Below are 24710 nucleotides of genomic sequence, written 5' to 3' on the forward strand. Positions count from 1 at the left end.
GAGATCCCGCAGCTCTTCGGCGTGCGCAGAGTTTAACTCTAAAAATGTGGTTCTGCCGACATCGAGCAGAAACTCACGACTGTATGCGCGCTTAGAGACAGATAGACGCGACGAATACGTACAAAAACACTGCGACTCACAAGACAAAAAACACGAAAACACCTTTCTGTCGGGAGAGAGAGAAGCCGCAACGTGTGAACGCGCCGCCATCATTTTGCTGAATTTGGAATAGAACCATCACAGAAATTTCTAATGATTTCCACTAAAAATCGGCCTAACATTACAAACCATCAACTTTTAACCATTAAAACGGTTTTCTGTAGTGTTTTTTTTTTGGGACATATTCCATTATTGGTTTTAACAAGCCACTATAGAAGGTGACCAATTAGGCTACAGTGACTGACAGATTAGGATGACTAGACAACTAAAGAACAGATTGTCCTTTAAAACTCGCAGTTCCCATTCGCTATGTTTATGTTTTTGTTTTGTAAATAGATTATATTCCAGGACGAGACAGACTTGTTGCGTATTTGATGAGCCAGCATCTGTAAATTCTGTTAAAAATGGTTGTGTCAGACCTGTTCGATGCTTATTTGTGTTTTAGCATGTAATTTTTAAGAAAAATACAAAACGAAGTATTGTAATTGATAATGGTTATCTCTATAGCAAAAAAACCCCAACATATTTTAATATCAGTTAGCTGTTTTTGAATTGTTTGTAGCCCGTTATAGAAATAGTTATGGTGATATTGTTGTAGGCTACTTGATCTAGAACAACATGTATAATTATAATATGCAGTTCATAGTTTATGGCCTTATGTATGTTTTCTATTTCTTGTATTTTAAGATAACCTTCTGAAATATGACTTTTCTACTTTTGAACCATTTGTATAGTTTTAAGTTGACGAGTGTTCTGGAAATCTGACCTATCTATCAGGATGATCTACCCTCACTATATTAGGAGTGAAGTTAGGGTTGTAGGTTAGTCCAGCCTCGTAAAAATATGCTACCCATGGTGGCAGCACATCCATGCAGCCCGAGGAGATGTGCTACTTACATTTTTAACACATTTATTGGATGGTAGTACACGTTGTAATTTTATATATGACCTTTTTAACTTGCTCTGGATCCTGAGCAGGTCAGAACACCAAGAAAAGTCCTGGTTCACCGTATACTCTTATTAAAAATAAAGGTTCAAAAGGGGGGTTTTGTAGCAATGCAATAGCAGAACCATTTGGGTTCCACAAAGAACCTTTCTGTTAGCAGTTCTTAAAAGAACCATTTTTAGTGTGAATAATATTTCAATAATCTCAAGAACCTTTTGTGCAGTGAAGGTTCTTCATGGTTCCACATTAAAGTTATCTTCTGTGTTATTTGTGTGCTACTTTCTCTTTTCTAGGTCGCTCTGTCCTGGTGCTCACTATCATTGCGTCCACTCTTGGTGGCCTAGTGTTCGGCTATGAGCTTGGAATAATATCCGGCGCTCTGCCGCAGCTTCAAGCTCAGTTCTATCTGGGTTGTGTCCAGCAGGAAGCCGTGGTTAGCGCTCTTCTGATCGGATCATTGTCAGCATCTGTGATTGGTGGCTGGCTGATTGATGGTCATGGCAGGAAGACATCCATTTTACTGAGTAATCTCCTCATCCTGGGAGGCACCATTATCCTAACTACAAGCATCTCTTCTTTTTGGCACTGGTGGTTGGTAGGGCCATCATTGGTTTTGCAATGAGCATTTCTTCCATGAGCTGCTGCATCTTTGTCTCTGAGATGGTTGCTCCCGAACGCAGAGGGTTGATGCTTACTTACCCTGTACGAAGTTGGAATTACAGTTGGGAACTTGTTGGCCTATGCACTCAACTATGTTTTATCTGGTATCCAAGCAGGATGGAGGTACATGTTTGGACTTGCTATTATACCATCCCTCATGCAGTTGGTTTCCATTGGGTTTTTACCTCAGACAACCGGTACCTCTGAAAGCCTAGTAACAGAGGACGATAGCCAGCAATCTGATAGATTAGCAGGGGAAATATCGAATCCGCACCAAACAGAACATTTTTAATATACAGGTGCATCTGAATAAATTAGAATGTCGTGGAAAAGTTAATTTATTTCAGTAATTCAACTCAAATTGTGAAACTTGTGTATTAAATAAATTAAATGAAAACAGACTGAAGTAGTTTAAGCCTTTGGTTCTTTTAATTGTGATGATCTAATTTATTGAGATGCACCTGTAGCGTCTTTGACCTTTTCAAAACCAAAGACAACATGTGCAGAAGAACCGCCATTGGTCTTGGGCTGGTGCTCAGTCAACAATTCACAGGTCAGCCTAATGTCCTCTTCTACGCTTTCACCATCCTTTTCTCTGTGGGATTTCAGAGCAACGCATCTGCAGTTCTTGCGTCGGTGGGTCTGGGTATAGTCAAAGTCATTGCTACTCTGTTGGCAATGGTATGTTCAGACAAGGTTGGTCGAAGATCACTTCTGATTGGGGGATGCACAGTGCTGGCTATAGGATTGATACTTAATGGTTTGTTGTGCATATTGATACAACAAAACAGTGCACTTCATTAGAACCACATTCAAATTTGACCTCACCGGCTGAAAATCAAGAAAACGTGGGCATAAACTTGGTCAATCAAAGTACTCCATCTGCTGGACGTGAAACACATGATGCTTACGGAGATTCAAATATTTCTTCACACTCCGAGGACATGTATAAGTGGATTATTTTTATCTGCATGATGACAGTTGTGAAGTGCCTTCTCAGTCAGCTTTGGACCAAGTACGTTTTCTTGGAGTAGTACCATACATTTACTCTACGTTAAAAATGTAGCGTCACTGACAACACCAACCAAAATTGTCTATCAGTTTGAGTATACAGTTAAACAGCGATGTCCAAATAGCTGCTTGGTGCGCCTATTGGCACAGAAATTCCTTCATCTACCAGTATTTGATGCTACACAACAGCCAGTACTAATTGCATATTTGGTTCACACAGTGACATGGCTTGTGCTAAGTGAGATATTTCCAAAGGAAGTCAGGGGAAGAGCCTATTCATTCATCAACTGCTTCAATGTGGGGGCCAACCTCATAGTTACCTTTTCTTTCTTGAGTATAACAGGTATGCACAACGACCACGGCCACACACAAAGTCAGTCGTCATTATATGAAATGTATTTGCAAATAATTTTCAGCATATTTCAATGACATTTTTCATTCTTCTCAGATGTGGTCGGTCTATCTGGAATATTCTTTGTGTATGGAGTTATCGGAATGGCAGCAGTTGTGTTAATCTACATTGTACTACCAGAAACCAAAGGAAAATCTCTTCATATAATTGACAGAGAACTCTCTCAGACACGGTACGAGAACATATTCGCTGTTGTGACCAGAAAAGCATGTTTTTCCGTTGGAGTAAAGCAATTTGTTCAGAAGGAACTGGAATAGTAATGGACTCTGACTTGTGCTTGATGCAGTTCAGCAATATCTGACAACATCCAGTCAATGCATTACTCAAAATCTGTTCTTTCTTTTGGATTTATTCACAGAGAGGAATTCTGCAATATTTTCCAAAGAAGACATTTCTCCCCAGGGTATCAGAGAGTTCACTTGACAAGCACAAAATCATGACATGAAGCAGAAAGTTATGAAATGCCTCTGCTGATCATCAATACGGATCAATCTGTTCACTGGATAATATTGTTCAATGTTTTAATGATAATGGCTATCTATTTTTGTTTTCTCTTTTGTAGGAGCTATATGATTCACATGGTTGGTTCACATGCATGTGATATTTACTAGTGATAAATCTTTATGAAATCATGAAATACTTTTGTAATTATAATTTGGAATAAGTATACATACTTGACTCTTATTTTATGGCTTTTGTAGTGTGTGACAAAATCTATGTGTCAGAGCACATTAAAAATGTACAATTTAAACGATTAAAACATTGTTTAAACGATATGTGATGAGCTGTGGAATTGCACACAGAACAAATAAACAGAGATATAGAGAAATGTTAGGAACGTCTTACATTTTTCATGTAGATTTTTTAATAAATGAAATTTCTGAAATTGATATGTACTTCTATGCAGCTCAATGAAAAAAAAAACAATGCACTCAGAAAAGTAGGGCACAGTGCAAAATAAAACCCCTTTCTTATGAAATACATCATATTTATAAACACTATCATTGCTTTGCATGAATTTTAAAAATATGATATTTAAATCTTACAAATATATTTATTTATTTGCAACCCATCAGAACTGCTTGTCTAATAAAAACTGTTGGTATATTTCCATAGCCACACTGTTAATTTTGGTTCAGTCAAATGAACTGAATACAAAGACTGGATCAGCAATGATTCTTTATTACTGGATTATGGGTATTACAGAAGTTATGGATTGCTGTATTTATAAAAAAAAAAAATATGCCACAGCATTGCCATTTATACGGGACGTCCACAGTGAGAGGAGCTAAAGACACTACTGTGTGTTCAGTCAAGGCGATTGGTGTGACCTGATGTGAGCTACAGTAAACAGCACCAATACACACTCCGAACTACGGCCACAGCTGTATAACGGCAGTATCATTTCACACTTGAGAGAGGATTTGCTCATTGACTGCTGACAGAAATACTGTGCTAGGGCTTCACTTGCTCCAAGAAATAGTCCATCTGTAGTCCATCAATAGTCCAGCTAAGCTGTTTAATGGCAAGACAATGTATGTAATATCACACAGAATGATTCTCTTTCTGTGAATAAGCGCTCAAACACATCCTGCACACTTCTGCCTGAGGTAAATGCATGAAGGTGAACATCTCACGATGAAGTGCATGCAGTTTCAGATAAACTGAGGGGTTGTGGTGCTGAGAGCTCTATCTAACAACAGTCCCAGAGATCCTCAGCAGGTTTGGTGTGACAGGACTGACAGGTCACTGAGCGGCACCCGTGGCTGCAGGCACTGGAGTGTTTAGGCTGCTGGGGGCCATGAGAATGGGGGAACCCGTCAGGGGCCCTAGAGCTGTGGAGGCTGGAAGCACAGCTATTCCTGGTGAAGCAGTCGGGAAAAAGAGGAATTTCAAACACTCTAGTGACACAAGCAATTCCTTGGATGTACACGTGAGCTCTCCTCAAACTTGGTCATGCTTATTTGGTGCTCAAGAAACATTTCTTATTATCAGTGTTGAAAACAGCTGCTGCCTTATATTTTTCTGGAAACCATGATGCATTTTCTTTCAGGGCTCTTTGAAGAAAATGCTTGATGAATAAAGTTTAAACGCACTATGGAAACTTCTGCCAAGGGATTAAAAAAAAGGTTATTAAGACTTTTTAGCTCACAATTCTGACTTCTTTTTTTGCAATTCTGAGTCAGAATCCTGAGATATAAACCCCGGATTGCATAAAATGTGAACTCGCAATTCTGTGAAAAAAAAAGAGATACAAGGCAATTACCTTTTTTTATTCCATGGAGGAAAAAATCATAACCAACGAGATGTAAACTCGGAACTAAAAAAAAAAAAAAAGCCAGAAGCTGTAAACTTGGTAAAGTCAGAATTCTAAGTTTATGTTTGCAAACTCAGAATTGCGAGAACAAAGTCAGAATTGTGAAATAAAAAAGTTACATTTACTTTTTTTTGCAACTTTTTTTTTCATCCTGTGGCAGAAACAAGCTTAATTCCATTAAGAACGCATTCATCAGGCAACAATGTAAGTGTTTTGATCACCTTTGAGTCATTTGATCAATTAATGCATATTTTGCCAAATAAAAGTATCAATTTATTTCAAAAACAAACAAGCAACTACAACAAAAAACCTCTCTGATCCCAAACTTCTGAGCAGTCTGCAGGCAGGTCCACTTATTGGCACAAAGTTGTAAAGTACAAATAAATTTGCTTATAATTTTTAATTACTATAAAATCGTAATTCTGTTGTTCTTGATTCTGTGACCTGTGCTTAAAGGAATTTTCCAGACTTAAAGCATGCCAAGTTCTATGGACAAAATCTAACAAAAATGTGGGTGTGTGCTTGAATCATTAATATCATTATAATGACATTTTAAAGCAGGCGAAGAGTCTGATATATGCTCGGTAGCTCACCTGTTATCATAGTGGCAGTGCTCACTGCAGTGTTAGTTGTTGGCACAGTAGTTGATCCTGCGATGCGAGTCTGATCTTTCACGACAGGGACTAAGGCGAGGGGCAAGATTTCATAATTAATTAAAAATACTAGTATTTATTAGTGTAAATGTATAGAATCAAATGAAATTCTCTTCATAGTAATTCAATAGACCTGGTGCTAATGTAATATTTCAAATGCAATTACAGAAGTAGGGGTGCTCCATGGCCTCTCTTGCAGTCAGTCTGGTCTGATGGTCGTAACGCAACAACTTGTCCAGAAAGTCAAGAGCTTCAGCACTGACCAAGTGTTGGTTTTCACTGTGAACGAACCGCTCCCATCGCTTGCGGGAATGTCTAACATGAAGTAAATGTAAATTGGCTAAAATCAAATTACAGAAGACAGTGCTAACAATGTCAGGTTATAAGGAGGGCTCACCTTCCCAGAATGTCATTAAATCGAGGCTCCAGCTCAATGTTGTATTTATCAATGCAATCATAAAGATCTTCTGTCCCAAGAACTTTAGCTATTCTCACCAACTTTGAAGAAATAGGAACATTGTGATCAATTCAGTCAATACAACTCCGACAACTGCATTCATTTGTTACAGTGCTCATGTTACTATATGTGACCCTGGAGCACAAAACCAGTCTTAAGTCGCTGGGGTATTTAGCAATAGCCAAAAAAACATTGTATGGGTCAAAATTATTGATTTTTCTTTTATGCCAAAAATCATTAGGATATTAAGTAAAGATCATGTTCCATGAAGATATTTTGTAAATTTCCTACTGTAAATATATAAAAACTTAATTTCTGATTAGTGATGTGCATTGCTAAGAACTTCATTTGGACAACTTTAAAGGCAATTTTCTCAATATTTAGATTTTTTTGCACCCTCAGATTCCAGATTTTCAAATAGTTGTATCTCAGCCAAATATTGTCCTATCCTAACAATGAAAAGTTTATTTATTTGGCTTTCAGATGATGTATAAATCTCAATTTCGAAAAATTGACCCTTATGACTGGTTTTGTGGTCCAGGGTCACATATGAGAGATACTTGAACTTACATATTGTTATTGCTTTTATTATAATAATTAATAGGCTATTAGTAATGTAATATGTATAACAAAGCCACTGTAAAAAAGACTGCATTAATAGTGGCTATTAAGTACATTTTTAAACTTTAATAACTTTAATCTTGTAATGTTTAAGAAAAAAAAAAATCACATACACAGTACACCTTTAACTAAAATGATCAAAATGATCATGAGCAAATTCAATACAGTGTTATGTTGCAAGCACTGCTGAGGGTTCATTGCCTTTTACGGAGTGTCTATTTACACTAAGTGCAAATAGCCCGCCTTGTTGGCAGAGGCTATTTACACTAACTCCGCCCACCAATTTAGCTCACAATTCTGACTTCTTTTTTTGCAATTCTGAGTCAGAATCCTGAGATATAAACCCCGGATTGCATAAAATGTGAACTCGCAATTCTGTGAAAAAAAAAGAGATACAAGGCAATTACCTTTTTTTATTCCATGGAGGAAAAAATCATAACCAACGAGATGTAAACTCGGAACTAAAAAAAAAAAAAAAGCCAGAAGCTGTAAACTTGGTAAAGTCAGAATTCTAAGTTTATGTTTGCAAACTCAGAATTGCGAGAACAAAGTCAGAATTGTGAAATAAAAAAGTTACATTTACTTTTTTTTGCAACTTTTTTTTTCATCCTGTGGCAGAAACAAGCTTAATTCCATTAAGAACGCATTCATCAGGCAACAATGTAAGTGTTTTGATCACCTTTGAGTCATTTGATCAATTAATGCATATTTTGCCAAATAAAAGTATCAATTTATTTCAAAAACAAACAAGCAACTACAACAAAAAACCTCTCTGATCCCAAACTTCTGAGCAGTCTGCAGGCAGGTCCACTTATTGGCACAAAGTTGTAAAGTACAAATAAATTTGCTTATAATTTTTAATTACTATAAAATCGTAATTCTGTTGTTCTTGATTCTGTGACCTGTGCTTAAAGGAATTTTCCAGACTTAAAGCATGCCAAGTTCTATGGACAAAATCTAACAAAAATGTGGGTGTGTGCTTGAATCATTAATATCATTATAATGACATTTTAAAGCAGGCGAAGAGTCTGATATATGCTCGGTAGCTCACCTGTTATCATAGTGGCAGTGCTCACTGCAGTGTTAGTTGTTGGCACAGTAGTTGATCCTGCGATGCGAGACTGATCTTTCACAACAGGGGCTAAGGCGAGGGGCAAGATTTCATAATTACTTAAAAATACTAGTATTTGTTAGTGTAAATGTATAGAATCAAATGAAAATCTCGTCATAGTAATTCAATAGACCTGGTGCTAATGTAATATTTCAAATGCTATTACAGAAGTAGGGGTGCTCCATGGCCTCTCTTGCAGTCAGTCTGGTCTGATGGTCGTAACGCAACAACTTGTCCAGAAAGTCAAGAGCTTCAGCACTGACCAAGTGTTGGTTTTCACTGTGAACGAACCGCTCCCATCGCTTGCGGGAATGTCTAACATGAAGTAAATGTAAATTGGCTAAAATCAAATTACAGAAGACAGTGCTAACAATGTCAGGTTATAAGGAGGGCTCACCTTCCCAGAATGTCATTAAATCGAGGCTCCAGCTCAATGTTGTATTTATCAATGCAATCATAAAGATCTTCTGTCCCAAGAACTTTAGCTATTCTCACCAACTTTGAAGAAATAGGAACATTGTGATCAATTCAGTCAATACAACTCCGACAACTGCATTCATTTGTTACAGTGCTCATGTTACTATATGTGACCCTGGAGCACAAAACCAGTCTTAAGTCGCTGGGGTATTTAGCAATAGCCAAAAAAACATTGTATGGGTCAAAATTATTGATTTTTCTTTTATGCCAAAAATCATTAGGATATTAAGTAAAGATCATGTTCCATGAAGATATTTTGTAAATTTCCTACTGTAAATATATAAAAACTTAATTTCTGATTAGTGATGTGCATTGCTAAGAACTTCATTTGGACAACTTTAAAGGCAATTTTCTCAATATTTAGATTTTTTTGCACCCTCAGATTCCAGATTTTCAAATAGTTGTATCTCAGCCAAATATTGTCCTATCCTAACAATGAAAAGTTTATTTATTTGGCTTTCAGATGATGTATAAATCTCAATTTCGAAAAATTGACCCTTATGACTGGTTTTGTGGTCCAGGGTCACATATGAGAGATACTTGAACTTACATATTGTTATTGCTTTTATTATAATAATTAATAGGCTATTAGTAATGTAATATGTATAACAAAGCCACTGTAAAAAAGACTGCATTAATAGTGGCTATTAAGTACATTTTTAAACTTTAATCCTAAATTTCTTGTAATGTTTAAGAAAAAAAAAAATCACATACACAGTACACCTTTAACTAAAATGATCATATAAAAAATGAGCAAATTCAATACAGTGTTATGTTGCAAGCACTGCTGAGGGTTCATTGCCTTTTACGGAGTGTCTATTTACACTAAGTGCAAATAGCCCGCCTTGTTGGCAGAGGCTATTTACACTAACTCCGCCCACCAACGTCTGATTGGTATAGTCAACACTGAAAAAAGACGCTCATTAAATATCAGTTTCAGTGGCGTAGATGGTAAGGCGCGCACTTTTTGACGCGATCGACCCGAGTTTGAACCATGGACTGTATAAAAACATGGACGTAGTGTCCGTGACGTCACCCGTAGGTTTCTAAAGAGCGTTTTTGAAGCTCAAAGTGAGCAGAGCCGGCCGTCGCCATCTTGGCAGCGCGTCACCGCGCGTCACTCCCGGATAATCGAAAATGGGCAAAGAGGCAGGAGCTGGTTGGAGTGACGCGCGGCCAAGATGGCGACGGCCGGCTCTGCTCACTTTGAGCTTCAAAAACGCTCTTTAGAAACCTACGGGTGACGTCACGGACACTACGTCCATGTTTTTATACAGTCCATGGTTTGAACCCGCCTTTTGCCGAAAAATTTTTCTCCCTTTTCAAATCTCATATCGCATCGGAAAGGCATTTATTTTCAATAAAAATGAAGGAAATAATCAAAAAAGTTGAAAATAAAGTATCGGGTACGGTTAGGGTAGGTGTAGGGAGGGCTTTATTGTCCCAATGTGGCATCTATTTTTTAATTTGAATTAGAATTATAATTTACACTCAGTACATTATTATTGCGTACTGTTTTATAATGTACGACAATACTGAGGTGCAGATAATTGCTACTATTTGCAATAAGTAGTAGAAATAGCAGAAAATCTTGCTGTTTTAACATAGTGTAAATAGCATCCATTGCTATTTGCACTTAGTGTAAATAGTATCTATCACTAAGAAAATATGCTATTTGCACTTAGTACAAATAGCCACTGCCTTCTATTTATTCCACAGTTAAGGCCTGTTCATGACAAGAACAATAACTATAACCATACGATTATATCAGTGTCCACAGCAAAGGACAATACTGTTCTGTTTATTATGAGCACATACTGCAGTTTATATAAATGCCTGAGCTTTTTAAAGTTAGGTGGATTCTGATTGGCTGTCAGTGTTTTCATTGTTTTACCATCTGGAAAAATACAAAATGAAAGTGATTCCTTCTAATTGTTCCTCTTTGTCATTATTCTCATAGAATTAGAATGATTATTAAAATTTTATAATTACAGTTATTGTGGTAACACTTTACCAAGATAGTACTGGGTTAGTACCTTAGTACCTAGTTAATACCCAGTTATTATAATTTTTTATAATACATATACATAGTATGTACAAGCAGAACGGGACTGTAAAATAAAGTGTTATTGTTATAGTCATCGTCCTTGGTGTTAACAGGCCTTTAGTTCTGGTTCTCTAATTAAATTTTTTGTTATTTATTATTATTTTTCAAAGCAAACATCAAGGTTAGAGTGAGGCAATTACAAATGGTTAAAGTAAATAGAGATAATGTTTAGGGGGTACATGTATGCATTTATAAAAGCACAGAATATTCCTTTGGTTATCAAACAACTGTTCATTGAACTATCCATTTATCAAGTTCCTGATGATATTCACCTGGTCATAGTTATCATGTCCATGGAAGAATGGCTCCTTCCTAAAGATCATACTGGCCAGCATACAACCAAGACTCCACATATCAAGACTGTAGTCATACATCTGGAATGACAGAATAAAAGTGATTTGTTTCAGATTTCCAAAAGCTTTTTGCGATTTGTTTTGCCAATAAGGTAAAACCTCAAAAGCTAAAGAGTTTTAAAGGGTGTAAAGACTTTTCAAGTGGCTGACTAGACATTTTAATCTAAAATGTTAAAACAACTCAAGCTACATTTTATAAAAATGTTTTTTTAGTTGGACATCTGTATATGAATAGCTGTTAGGTCTGGCCTGGTAATCTATCAGTAGTTCTGGTCCTTTAAAGTAGCGAGAGGCGACTCTGATGTTGTACTTCTGTCCTGGGTGATAGAATTCAGCCAGTCCCCAGTCAATGAGACGCAACTGAAACATGACAGCATTCAACAGTCATTTGACATCGGCCTATTTGTCTATCTGTATACAAAATGCTAATGAGAAGTATACATGCTGCAAACGTCAGTGGCTTAATAAAACTTTAAACCTCCAACCTCCAAGGCTGTCTTATGCCAACATACAAATGTTCCTTTCCTAGAACTATGCAGCATTATTTCATACTTTGTTTCCAACATACTTTCATCTCAAAAATCAATGTTGTTGTTTCTTATGTGAATAGACTGATTACCTTTCTGTGCGCATGATCAATCATGATGTTGTGTGGTTTGACATCTCTGTGCATAATACCCATACTGTGACAGAAATCCAAAGCCTAGAGACATACGAAACATGAGATCATATCAAAACCTCTAAAGCTATTACAGGAATCAAAAGGATCGACAGTACAGAACTTCTAATCTGATGTCCGTATCTAATGCCCTAGACTGAGCTTGATTTCCTGCATATTTCAAAATGTAAAATGCTAATTATAGTATGGGGTAAATGAGTAGTTTTCTCATTTTTACACAAATTGTAGTGTTGAATTCAACCTTTAACCAAAACGTTCTTACTAAACTGTAAGAATAAAATGCCAAACAAACATTTAATTATTTATATAATTCATGGGAAATAGACATTTAAAAATCCCTAGAAACCATCATTTGTAAACATAAGCTAGTCTCTGGTGAACATTTATTTTTAAAAGAGTTTTCAATCTCACCTTCAGAATCTCATACATGTAGAAGCGAATGTCATAGTCCGTCAGTGTCTGATACAGTTGCTGATGAAAACAAAGCAAAGCTGGAACTAATTCCATAACAGGTTTTTGTTTTTGAGGTTATCGGAGATTGAGAATAAGGGTTTTACCTTAAAGTCTGTGTTGTTCACATGTTCAAAAACTAAGGCAGGTGTTCTGGACTGCAATGTGTAAAAAAAATAAAATAAATTCTTCGGTTATACAATACACTTAAGTGCTAAAATCTGTTTTTACAGTTTAATTTGATTGTTATTTTTGTATTACAAATATCAGAAACCGCAAGGGTTCTGAATACTGACCACTGGGTCTTTGACGATGTCCAGGAGAGTAATGATATTTGGACCTCCGCGAAGGTTCTCGAGAATCTTTATTTCACGCTTTATCTTCTTCTTCTTCACAGGCTAAAAAAAAGAGAGTTCTTAACGATCCACAAAGTATTAGGTCTGTAACAACTTTTTAAATGCTGCTGCAGTGATTTTTCAAAATAGAAAGGACTACATCAAAGAAAAAAAGAATCAATTCAAATTAAAAGAGTAAATTAATAAGAGCAGATTATTTGTGCATCTGTGTCACCTCTTGGCACCTCTGACTGTGTTTTTGGTTACACGTTTAGGTGTCATTGTTAATTATACAATTAAGTACGGAGCAATTTTAATGAACTACATGGTTAGGGTTAGAATTAGGGTTTGGCTTAGGGTTACTTGCATGTAATTATGCATAATTAATTGATATTATAATATATGTAACGTGTGTAACAAGGACACCTTAAAATAAAGTGTTACCGTGTTTTTTTTTTTATTGAGAAGCCATTTGTGTTAACAACAATATATTCTTTAAAGGCACAGATAACTCTGGACAGGTACACCAACTTGCCACATTAATATTTGACAAATAAGAAAAACATAGCTTCAAATGCCTTCATTTTTATACTTGCATTGCCCATTTCTGTTAACTACAGAACCAGGAGGAAGTGGTCTTACCTTTAGTATTTTAACCACTACTTTCTCATTGCTTGTAATGTTGATTGCTTCAAACACTTCGCTGTACTTTCCTCTGCCTAACTTGCGGACCAGTTGAAAATCATCTTGATTGCTGGAAAATATGTTAAAAGTATTTGTCAGCATTTAGGTCATTTTACAGCTTTTACAATCTCAATACTTATGTCACTTTTTTAAAACTCTTCACACAGTTCTCCTTACCGACTTTCAGCTTAGCACAGCAGTTATAGTAATTTCACATTTAAAGTGCACAAAACTACTAAAACACTTCATACATGTATCAAATCAACTCATTTTTTCCCCATTACACTAGCAAAGCTTCTCACTTTGTCACTCATAAAACACTGACCTAAAACCACAAACAGGTAGCATTATATTTTCTGTTGTAAAATGTATTTAAAAACAAGAATGTCACTGTCTACTGTTTAGAATTCACTGCAGTATGTGTCAGATGGTCCATGCTTGAATTACAGTACAACATTATTCCTAAGTGTTCTCCTTCTATATATATGTAATTAAAGACTAACACCTGTGTTATGTGTTTAGCTTCATCTAATTGTTTTGATTTTTTAGATTTTCAATATGGTATTACTCAAATGTAGCAAATTGCTGGCTGTCTTATTCAGTTTTATATTATGGTTTGAATTTAAGTTTAACAGTTTTGAAAAGGGCATATAAATGTGCAAACTGGCCTGTAGGTTCATAGAGTTTTAGTGGTAGTTGTGTCTGAGTGAGAAAATAATTCATGTCATTTGAATAATGTAGTCACTGAATGTATTCTGTGCCAAAGCAGTAATAAATGATCCACAGTTTAGCCCATATAGACTACTGTTGTGCTCACTATGTGAGGAGTTTTGAAAAAGTGACCTAAGTATTGAAAAAAATTGGTCCTAGCAATCTCACTGAAAAAGCATGTGATCAGCCAACAATATCAAGCGAAATTCAAAGGAGTCAAAAGAGCTCTTCTAAAAGCATTAAAGGGTTAGTTCACCCAAAAATGAAAATTAGGCTGTGTTTTACTCCGTGAGACACTTATTTTTATGGAAGGGCGCTTTTTATTTCACGTCTTTTGGACGGATGCATGCAACACTCGCTGAGTGGCATTAAACAGCTTAAAAGATCAAAGACAATTTTTCATATAACTCCGACTGGATTTGTCTGAAAGAAGAAAGTCATATACACCTAGGATGCCTCGGGGGTGAGTAAAACGCAGCCTAATTTTCATTTTTGGGTGATCTAACCCTTTAACTGCAAATGGCTACAGAAGGGCAACCACATCAGTGAAAAGAGCACAATGAGAACTGCAGAAGCATTTCATCAATTAACTGAAGAGGAAAAACAAAACAAGTGTGCAGGGCCCCTGATAATCGGTGACATTCCTGGAGCTTTTCCTCAAGGGCGAAAAAAAAAAGTAACACAAACACAACATAAAGGTAACAAAACTATGCAAATTGATTGTGTTTGCCACTTTAAAGGTGTTACTACTTGAGCAAAATGTACAGTAAATGTAAAAAAAATAGAATACTTATATTTGCAATATATACCATATACTGTAGGCCTATATAACATAATAATAAAATAGATATATTTAGTTATACATACCCCCACTCAATAACATGCGATTCATAATCCCAGTATTCTCTGGGCCGTTGTGTGTTGACCTCAGTGTAGACTCTGGCGCGACTCGCCACAGGTCCTGACATGACACACAGTTCAGCTCTGTGTATTAAAAATCGGATGAGAACAGTTTTGCAGAAAGAGCTGGCTACAGGGAAGGGGCCATAGAAGATGGAAGCGCCTCCGGATGGCTGTGGGGAAAAGTAAATAAAATGGGAAATCGGAGACTTTGTCAAGAGGACTACACACACATGCAGGCTATATTTGTATGTGTGTGGTGAATAACTTTTGCACCAACTTTGTGTCATGTGCAGCGAAGCTTTGCATTTATTAGGTTGTGTCTGAACTAAAAACTTGAAACCTGACAAAGTTAAACACCCAGTTTTATTCATTAATTATTTTTTTCACCCTCATTCTTCTGGGGAACACCAAATAAATTTTTTTTTAGATTTTTTGGCTACCACTGACTTCCATTATATGAACAAAATCCACTGAGACATTTCTCAAAATATCTTTTTGTACTTTTTGTTTGTTCCACAAATAAAGAAAGTCAAACAAGTTTGGAATGACATGAGGATGAATGAAGGATGACAAACTGTTCATGCTTTTTTGGGTGAACTCTCTCTACTGTATTTGCTTCAGTATAATGAAGATCCTAAATAAGAACTACAGTACAATAGTGTTATTTAAGAACATGTCAATCCCTAATTAAAAAAAAAAAAAAAAATTATTCTTAAGAAAATACCAGTACTTGAGAAAGCAAAAGAAAAACTTTTTTTTTATTTTTCTCAGAAAAGGAAGAGGAAAAATGTATGACATCATCAGCTTTCCAGGCTATTATGGCACCGAGTGTTCGCTGAACATTCCAACAATGCAAGTTTAAGTCAGGGATAGTTGTTTTGATTTTACATTTTACATTCATTTGACATCTATTTAACATTTAAAAGTGCCAGATACAATTACAGTAGGGGTACACAAAGACCAAAGTTACATTCATATTATTTATGCTGCATAACTGCAGTATAATAGATCAAAAGCTCTATTCATCTGTTTCGTTTACATGACTTCTTCCACTCATGCAACATATTTGCAGCTATTTGCACGGCAAATTATTCAATGCCAAAACACATCAACAAACGTAACCAAGAAGAAACATCATAAATAGTTTAAATTAATTCACAATCCATCTCCATATATAGCACTGGTATATAAATTGTGGGTTAAATATATGTGCATGTCTATGAATGTTTGATTTGGTTCTGTGTTAATTTAGTTTCTAGCACCCGGTACGGATCAAATCCAACGATCAATGTTTTTCTTGTTTCTCTGTTCATGAGTCATCTAAGAAATAAAAATTACTGCACAGTTTTTATTTGACATTTCTAGGGTTTCGTTTTTTCTTATCTGAAATGCTTTCTACATAAATATGAAGATCAGGAGGGTTGTGAATAGGCCCTGGCTATTGAAGAGCTTGATGTTTTTCTTTCAATTTTATGTAAGCAAATTTAGTTCCCTTTCATGGGATCTTCGAACTGTGTCCTCTAGGGGTCGCTATGGGGAACGCCTCATCGTGACCCGTGTCTGAAGCATACATTGAAAAAACACCAACTCGTTGGTCGGCGACAGCCATGACGTCTTACATAAGTAACCTGAGACGTTTTGCTTAGACATGCCCCGCCTCATTTGTTGCACAATTAATGCTTAAAAACAGAGACATGTTTTATATAATTAAAAAAAAAGAAAACAGCAAAAAAATTGTGAAAGTTTTGTAAATGAGCAGATATGATGATTAAATACACCGAATAAACTTGTGTTAAAGGCTTAAATATCAAAAGATGCAGATGAATGAATTTGAAGGCTTTTCTGTCTCCAGTGCTGTTATATGGCAAGAAAGTTTAACATCTATTACAGGATATAAATTATAGATGGCAAAATTCTGTGTACACCACTGATTAATGAGTTTGGCTATTGAAATAATTCCAGTGAGAACAACCTCTCAGTACTACAACATATAACGACATTCTAAAGAAGTGTGTTTCAAATTTGTTGTAACAATCCCGGGAGTTCTTTTTTTTCTTTGTGATGGAACAGAAGTCCTTCATACCTTTGGCCAGCGTCCCGAGTGGAGTGGGTGTGTGTGAAGAGGGACACTGGGACAAAAAGGGTTAGCAGTGTATGATGTGGCTCACCTGAAGTTAATGGAGAACCCTCACCACTGCCTTTACAATGGTCTTTTTTCGCAGGTCAAGGAAGGGAACTGGGATAAATTTCCATGCAACCATCAACCTCCCACCTTTCTATTTTTTTACTATTTAAAATGTATTATAAAGCAGAAGTCTAATAATTGTTGTAGCTGGCATCTACATGTTACTAGTAAGAACTTCCATTGAAATCCATTTTGCGAACTGCTCGTCCAGTGTCGGGTCACATGCTGAGGCCTATCCCAGCATCTCGCGCTGTACGCAGGGTAACAACCTGGGTGCATGGCTAGTCACATTATACAAGTATGTAATTAATTATAAATATCGGTCATTGCTTTTAGAGTCAATTATAGAAAACTGTGAAAATTCAGTTACTGGTAGGCTATCAATAATTAAATAACGTTTTATTATTTTTTTTTTAATAGAAATCGCATTTTATAGCCTATAGGCTACAAAACATTGGGATGAACTTCATTAGGCATACCAAAAATTCTTACTAATGCAACGTTTTTTTTTTTACTTAGCATTTTGACAGAAAATAATGAAGTTATTTTAATTGAATTAGCCTATATTAATTATAATTCAATTCTGCAAGTGATTAGATGTTAAACCTGCTTGAAGTCATTTTTCTAAGTAAGAGATATACCATCTATTGGTTAAAAGATACGATGCCCGCTATTCACACAGCACCTGCTGCTAACTAATAAAGAATTTACTTTCACTTAAATACAGTGAGCATCAAATACTCAGTGATCATATCATGTGTTAAAGCAGTGATGCAACCCACACTTATGAAGATCTTCATCACACCTAACCCACACTTCTGAAAGCACAGTGTAATAAATGGGATGAGCTTTCTCCACACAACCCACGAGAGCAGTACCGGCTTCCTCATCTCAACACCAGTCTTCTTTACTACAGCTTTACACAAGTGTCCCTGCATGCAGAGACGCATTTACCTTTTCGATGACAGCCGTGGTGACGCGCTAATATTCAGCCCGTCGTGGAGATATTTATCCTTATTTCAGTGGGATATCGAGTCATTTCTGTCTCAGAGACTCAACATGGCTGTTTGAGAACGGCTTTAAGAGCGCACGCGCCAAACATCAGATAGGCATATGCTGACTGATTTAGACTAACATTTTTTCTTTTTTAAACAAGCACAAATGGTTCGATTCCAGGGGATACAGCATGTATAGCCTGAATGCAATGCAAATCTCTTTAGATAAACGTATCTAGCAAATTCATAAATGATTTAAGTGATTAATTTCTTATAGACATGGCAGAAACGTCATTGCATTTGTAGCCTATGTCAAAGCCATATTGCACCAAAAATGTATATAATGTTTCTTGGCACATTTTGACATTATATATATATATATACACACAGTGGTGTGAAAAAGTGTTGGCCCCCTTCCTGATTTCTTATTTTTTTGCATGTTTGTCACACTTTAATGTTTCAGATCATCAAACAAATTTAAATATTAGTAAAAGATAACACAAGTGAACACAACATGCAGTTTTTAAATGAAGGTTTTTATTATTAAGAGAAAACAAAATCCAAAACTACATGGCCCTGTGTGAAGTGTTTGCCGCCTAAACCTAATAACTGGTTGGGCCACCCTTAGCAGCAACAACTGCAATCAAGCGTTTGCGATAACTTGCAATGAGTCTGTTACAGCGCTGTGGAGGAATTTTGGTGCACTCATCTATGCAGAATTGTTGTAATTCAGCCACATTGGAGGGTTTTCGAGCATGAACCGCCTTTTTAAGGTCATGCCACAGCATCTCAATAGGATTCAGGTCAGGACTTTGACTAGGCCACTCCAAAGTCTTCATTTTGTTTTTCTTCAGCCATTCAGAGGTGGACTTGCTGGTGTGTTTTGGATCATTGTCCTGCTGATATATATATATATATATATATATATATATATATGAGGAGAAATGTGGCTCAATAAACCTGAATTAATTTCTTATGTGTGTGTGCCTGCAACTTTTTTAGCCTTGAGTTTTCACAATTTAAATTCTGTGCATGTGGTCACCTATTTAGTACATCAAGTGATCCAATGAATGTCACCCAAAAATGAAAATTTGCTGAAAATGTTCTCATCAAAGATGTAGATGAGTTTGTTTCTTCATCAGATTTGGACAAATGTAGCATTACAGCTCTTGCTCACCAACGAATCCGCTTCAGTGAATGGGTGCCGTCAGAATGAGAGTCCAAACAGCTGATAAAAACATCACAATAATGCACAGTAACACTTCCTCCACTGATCCAGATGAGATTACTTTTTTTTTTGCTGGAGAAAGCAATATTATGGATAGAGGACTCATATTTAAGTCAGAAGAAAAGTTAAACATGTCTTGATGCATGTTTCTTACAACCGTGCAACTTTTCTCTTCACAAGACATTAACTGATGGACTGGAGTGGTGTGGATTACTTGGATTATTGTGGTTTTTATCATCCAGACCATCATTCTGACAGCACCCATTCACTGCAGAGTGAGCTAAATTTCTCCAAATCTGTTCCGATGAAGAAACAAACTTTTGTTTGAACTCTTTCAACATCGAGTAAAATCAGAAAACCGAGTTCACTTGTGATTATTTTTGTAAGGTGTTGTATACAGTTGTGGTTGTAAGTTTATACACCCCTTGCAGAACCTGCCAAATGTTTCTAATAGTTTCTGATACAAATTAAATTTCTTCATACTATCACAAATAAGCTATTTCACAACATATATTAAGTCCACAAGACAAAATAATAACAGAATTGAAACAATGAAGTAGTTAAAAAGTGGACATACCTTTGATACTGTTGTTAGCTGAATGATCAGTGCTTGTATGTTTTGTGATTGTTCATGAGACCCTTGATTACCCTGAGCAGTTATACTGGCCATTGTTCTTCAGGAAAGTCCTCCTGGTCCCATTTTCATTGTTTCTCCAGCATCTTCTGCATATTTGATCCCTTTCAAACAATGACTATAAATAACTGAAATCATGTTTTTCAAACAGTTGTGAGACTCAATTCAGTTATTTATCCTTGTGTACAATATTCAAACATCTGTTATGTGAAATAGCTTATTTAAGGCAGTACATCCTCCCCCCCTTCTTTTTTAATTATTAAAACTTGCTGTTCCTGCAAGGGTTATGAAAACTTACTGCCCACAACTGTTCACTGAAGTGGGAGCAACATGAAGCAAGTTTGTCAGTTTTTGTTACAGATTGTCCAGCACAGCATAACTGACCGGTAATCACCTTGTTGATTTTATAAAACCTAAAATGCAACAAATTTTAATTTACAATTTATCTAATTTGCCTAGAATGTATTGACCACAAAATTAATAAGTGTCCATGGTGTCAAAGCTCTCAACAGCTCAATGGAAAATATAATGCTAAAATTGTAGCCCTAGCACCAAACTAAAATAAATAAATAAATAATAATAATAATAATATAATGAGCCATCGACCTTCAACCATCTGTCTTATTGTTTTCTCTGAATATTAAGATGGGATAGAATACATCATAAAAAACAAATCGCACATTTCATCTTTGCTGTTGTAAACATTTTCTATTACTGAGCTTATGGTATTATTTATTTATAACTTTTAACTAACTGAAGTGACCTAAAGCTGAGAGAGCCTGAAGAAAGTAATGAGACACCATTCAAGACACAACCCATAGATTAAACAGTGAAGACTGTTGACTCAAAGGCTAGAAAAAGATGGAAAAAAAAAGATAAAATCTTAATATTCCCACCACACAGCACGTTACATGATGGCACAAATTCATTTGCACTTGCAGAACTATTCTCAAATGAGGGCACACAAATTACACTCAATAAGATCATTTGTTATTTTTACAATTTGCATGTATAACAAATAAACGTTTAAAAAAAGATTAGAATGATGTACAGTATTCTGCTGTGCACACCACTACATCCATCGGTTCTGTCCAATGGGAGCTCCTGAAGCAGGACTGCTCATTGGCTGCTGCAGCACATGGGGAGTGGTCAGGAATAGAGAGGGATTCTCATGAGTCCAGAGAGGAGGAAGAGGAGGAGGAGGAGGAGGAGGAGGAGGAATGCTCAGCCTTGCGTGTCTGAATGTTTTCTGGATGAAGGTAGAGAGGATGACGGAGAAGCTCTGGGCTCAGTTGCTGTAGATCTGTCCTTCGGGAGGCTGCGGCAGCTTCATGTTCTCTTTGCACATCATGAGTCGTCGCAGCTCCTGCAGAACCACACGGATGCTGTATGAATTCTGCCACTTGGCCAGTGATGATACAGCTCGCATGTCGACCTGCGTCAACCAAAGACATGCAGACAACGCATTAAACAGTGCAATAATAATAACAAAAAAAGACAGAGAATTTGGTTGGTTTTTGAGGTTTTCGAAATAGTCCTACAGAACTGACCTATCTATACGTCCATTCAATTTGAGAATCCCTGAATGCTGAATCCCTGACAATTTTCAAGCGACAGCTGAAAACTCATCTCTTTCGACGCTACTTGGAAAAAACAAAACAAATAAACGTTGTCTTTCTCTATTTATTCCTTCCCTTTCTAGCTTGTACTTATTTGAACAATGCCTGAAACTTGATATTACGAGTACTTCCTGTGTCTGTTTGCCTCTTTAAGAAGAATCGCTTTATGTATTCCCCAATTGTAAGTCGCTTTGGATAAAAGCGTCTGCAAAATGACTAAATGTGAGAAAAAAAAAAAATGGTACACAGCAAAGCTGGAATACACAAAGGTCAAAGGTTACGTACAAACACAGCAGAGCACATTCACAACATAACAGCAGTAAATTATCATCAATTGATTAGACTTCCTTTTTGATTACTTCATTTAATAAAACCACTAAAGGGATAGTTCACCCAAAAATGAAAATTCTGTCATTAATTACTCACCCTCATGCCGTTCCACACCCCTAAGACCTTCGTTCATCTTCAGAACACAAATTAAGATGTTTTTGATCAAATCCAATGATTCAGAGAGGCCTCCATTGACAGCAACGCCACCCAAACTCTCAACCCGTTCGTCGGGTTCATAAGGCCTTCTAGAAATTACATCTTTGTGCTTGAAACAAGGTCTCTCACATTAGTAATAAAGTACATTAAGCAAAAGTTAATATTAGTTGTCCTCTATAGTTGATGTAGTGATATGCGATCAGATGTTTCACATCATATCTATCAATATATTGTGCATTTTATAACTTTAATGGCTGTATCTAGTACCAGAACCATAAATCAAATCACCTCACTTTAGGGATGCACGATATTGGATTTTTGCCGATGCTAGGGTAGATATGCTAGGGCTGTTAAAAATCTCGATTTTTCCAGAATGTTTGATCGATTCTCGATTTTTTACGATTTTTAACTAGTCAACTTGAAAATGTAACTACAACATGATTCAAGTTACTTTTTCTTTATTAACCCTCTAGTTAAAGAAAACTATTTCAAGCGCAGCACACATGAAGTTGTCAACATGGTGTAAATGTTAAACAAATCACTTGTTAAATATCTTTGCAGAAAAGATGCAAAAACTACAACTACATATTGTACAAACCTGTCTTATACATGTTATGTGTTCAGAAATAATACGAGGAAAATTTCAAGGAAAATCTCAAGGTAATTCAAATTCAAAATGACTGAAGGTATAACACCAGTAGACTTCTATTAACTATAAATGTTCTTCAAAAACAACAGCAGCTTTCAGCCTGTCACCATGATGCAAACATGAAATATCAGACATACAGTAGTAGTTCTTCACAGGTTTTTTTATTTGATTGCGCTGCTTTTCCATTGTTTGTTCTGTGTAAACATGGATGTGTTTGACTGTTACGCTCGCGTCTCTTCCAGTGTCTCACGCATGAAACGCCATTCTAAAAACACTGCGCTCAAGTTAAAATAAGTTAACTCCCATCTTCTTGCATGTTGGATCATTCTATTCTCTTTACGGTTATCACCGTCATATTGTCAAAGTGTCTAATTCTAACATTTGGTAATATTTCTATTCAAAATCGCGATTCCTTGATTTCTAAAAAATAAAATTGTGGCAAAACAATAAATTCTAATTAATCGATAAAATCGGGAAAACCGCCCAGCCCTACGATATGCCGATATTTTTCAACTCATTTTGGCCGATAGCCGATATATTTCCTTTTGTTTGGAAACACCAAGTCTCTCCTGTGTGGAAATTATAAGCAAATTCTTTTTACTTTTGGTTAGTTTTTAACAAGCACTTATTTGTTAGAATTAAATAAACAATAATGAAGTTCTTTTAGAATGACAGTACATTGAAGCTTTGAAGTGAAGTGTATCTCACAGAAGTGAGTACACCCCTCACATTTTTGTAAATATTTTATATTTTTCATGTGACAACACTGAAGAAATGACACTTTGCTACAATGTAAAAGTAGTGAGTGTACAGCTTGTATAACAGTGTAAATTTGCTGTCCCCTCAAAATAACTCAATGTCATTTCTTCAGTGTTGTCACATGAAAAGATATAATAAAATATTTACAAAAATATGAGGGGTGTACTCACTTCTGTGAGATACTGTATCAATTAGTGCATTGTTTTTCAGAAAGATGCAGTGGTAACCTTAGAATTTTATTTTAAGATTTAACATTTGTAGATGGTCTAAAGCAAAATACCTGTAAAAATTCATAAAGTCTTTTAGAGCTCATAATTTGTTTTAAATATATAACATATACATTAATGAATAAATCAGTATATATAAAATTATTTAATTTACAAATGTCATGTTTGTGATTTTTTTTTCTCTGGTGAACTCCATGCCCAAGAGGGTTAAGGCAGTGCTGGAAAATAATGGTGGCCACACAAAATATTGACACTTTGGGCCCAATTTGGACATTTTCACTTAGGGGTGTACACTCACTACTTTACATTGTAGCAAAGTGTCATTTCTTCAGTGTTGTCACATGAAAAGATATAATAAAATATTTACAAAAATATGAGGGGTGTACTCACTTCTGTGAGATACTGTATCAATTAGTGCATTGTTTTTCAGAAAGATGCAGTGGTAACCTTAGAATTTTATTTTAAGATTTAACATTTGTAGATGGTCTAAAGCAAAATACCTGTAAAAATTCATAAAGTCTTTTAGAGCTCATAATTTGTTTTAAATATATAACATATACATTAATGAATAAATCAGTATATATAAAATTATTTAATTTACAAATGTCATGTTTGTGATTTTTTTTTAAATGTATGCAAGTTATAGCTTCTGACCTTTAAATCAAAACATACTCATCATCAGGGCAGGACTTACGGGGCCGGGGGCCCCTGGGCTTGAGGTTATGCTTGGGCCCCATACCTATACTACAAATGCCCTCAACTAGAACATTGAGTAACACAAAATACACAAATTAAAATATGCTTTCAGATTCATATACTGTATACAATTAATAGGCAACATGTCTAGCCTAGTCAAAGTTTAGATGTAATATTAAATAGTCA

The 24710-nt window shown here is 35.9% G+C and overlaps 2 protein-coding genes and 1 pseudogene across 5 annotated transcripts in view; 1 reads left to right on the plus strand and 2 right to left on the minus strand.

Moving 5' to 3' along the window:
- LOC107683648 (solute carrier family 2, facilitated glucose transporter member 10-like) overlaps window positions 1–3628 on the plus strand; it is a 4155-nt pseudogene extending 527 nt beyond the window's left edge.
- Window positions 3629–4379: 751 nt separating this feature from the next.
- Window positions 4380–18490, minus strand: LOC107683644 (casein kinase II subunit alpha-like). Of its 4 annotated transcripts, none has more exons than XM_016479717.1 (13): window positions 18186–18490; window positions 15011–15216; window positions 13391–13502; window positions 12710–12811; window positions 12521–12571; window positions 12375–12434; window positions 11904–11987; window positions 11534–11644; window positions 11204–11305; window positions 8745–8845; window positions 8514–8662; window positions 8288–8377; window positions 4380–5050 (listed from the first exon to the last, which is right to left on the minus strand). In XM_016479717.1, the coding sequence occupies exons 2-13, from the start codon at window positions 15109–15111 to the stop codon at window positions 4935–4937; spliced, it is 1179 nt and encodes a 392-aa protein (XP_016335203.1). In that variant the 5' UTR covers window positions 15112–15216; window positions 18186–18490; the 3' UTR covers window positions 4380–4934. The 4 variants fall into 4 exon arrangements, with proteins under 4 accessions (XP_016335203.1, XP_016335204.1, XP_016335205.1 ...); XM_016479718.1 differs by lacking the exon at window positions 18186–18490 and adding an exon at window positions 17215–17299; XM_016479719.1 differs by lacking the exon at window positions 11534–11644 and having other exon boundaries at window positions 18186–18489.
- Window positions 18491–21066: 2576 nt separating this feature from the next.
- The window catches only part of LOC107683645 (ubiquitin-conjugating enzyme E2 variant 1-like), a 19541-nt gene continuing 15897 nt past the window's right edge, over window positions 21067–24710 (minus strand). Inside the window, exon 4 of the mRNA XM_016479721.1 lies at window positions 21067–21523. Within this exon, the coding sequence (XP_016335207.1) occupies window positions 21377–21523 (147 nt within the window). The 3' untranslated portion in view covers window positions 21067–21376. The remainder of the gene's footprint in view (window positions 21524–24710) is intronic.

This window comes from Sinocyclocheilus anshuiensis, unplaced genomic scaffold (genome assembly GCF_001515605.1).
Source record: "Sinocyclocheilus anshuiensis isolate Anshui unplaced genomic scaffold, SAMN03320099.WGS_v1.1 scaffold1809, whole genome shotgun sequence".
NCBI classification, from domain to species: Eukaryota; Metazoa; Chordata; class Actinopteri; order Cypriniformes; family Cyprinidae; genus Sinocyclocheilus; species Sinocyclocheilus anshuiensis.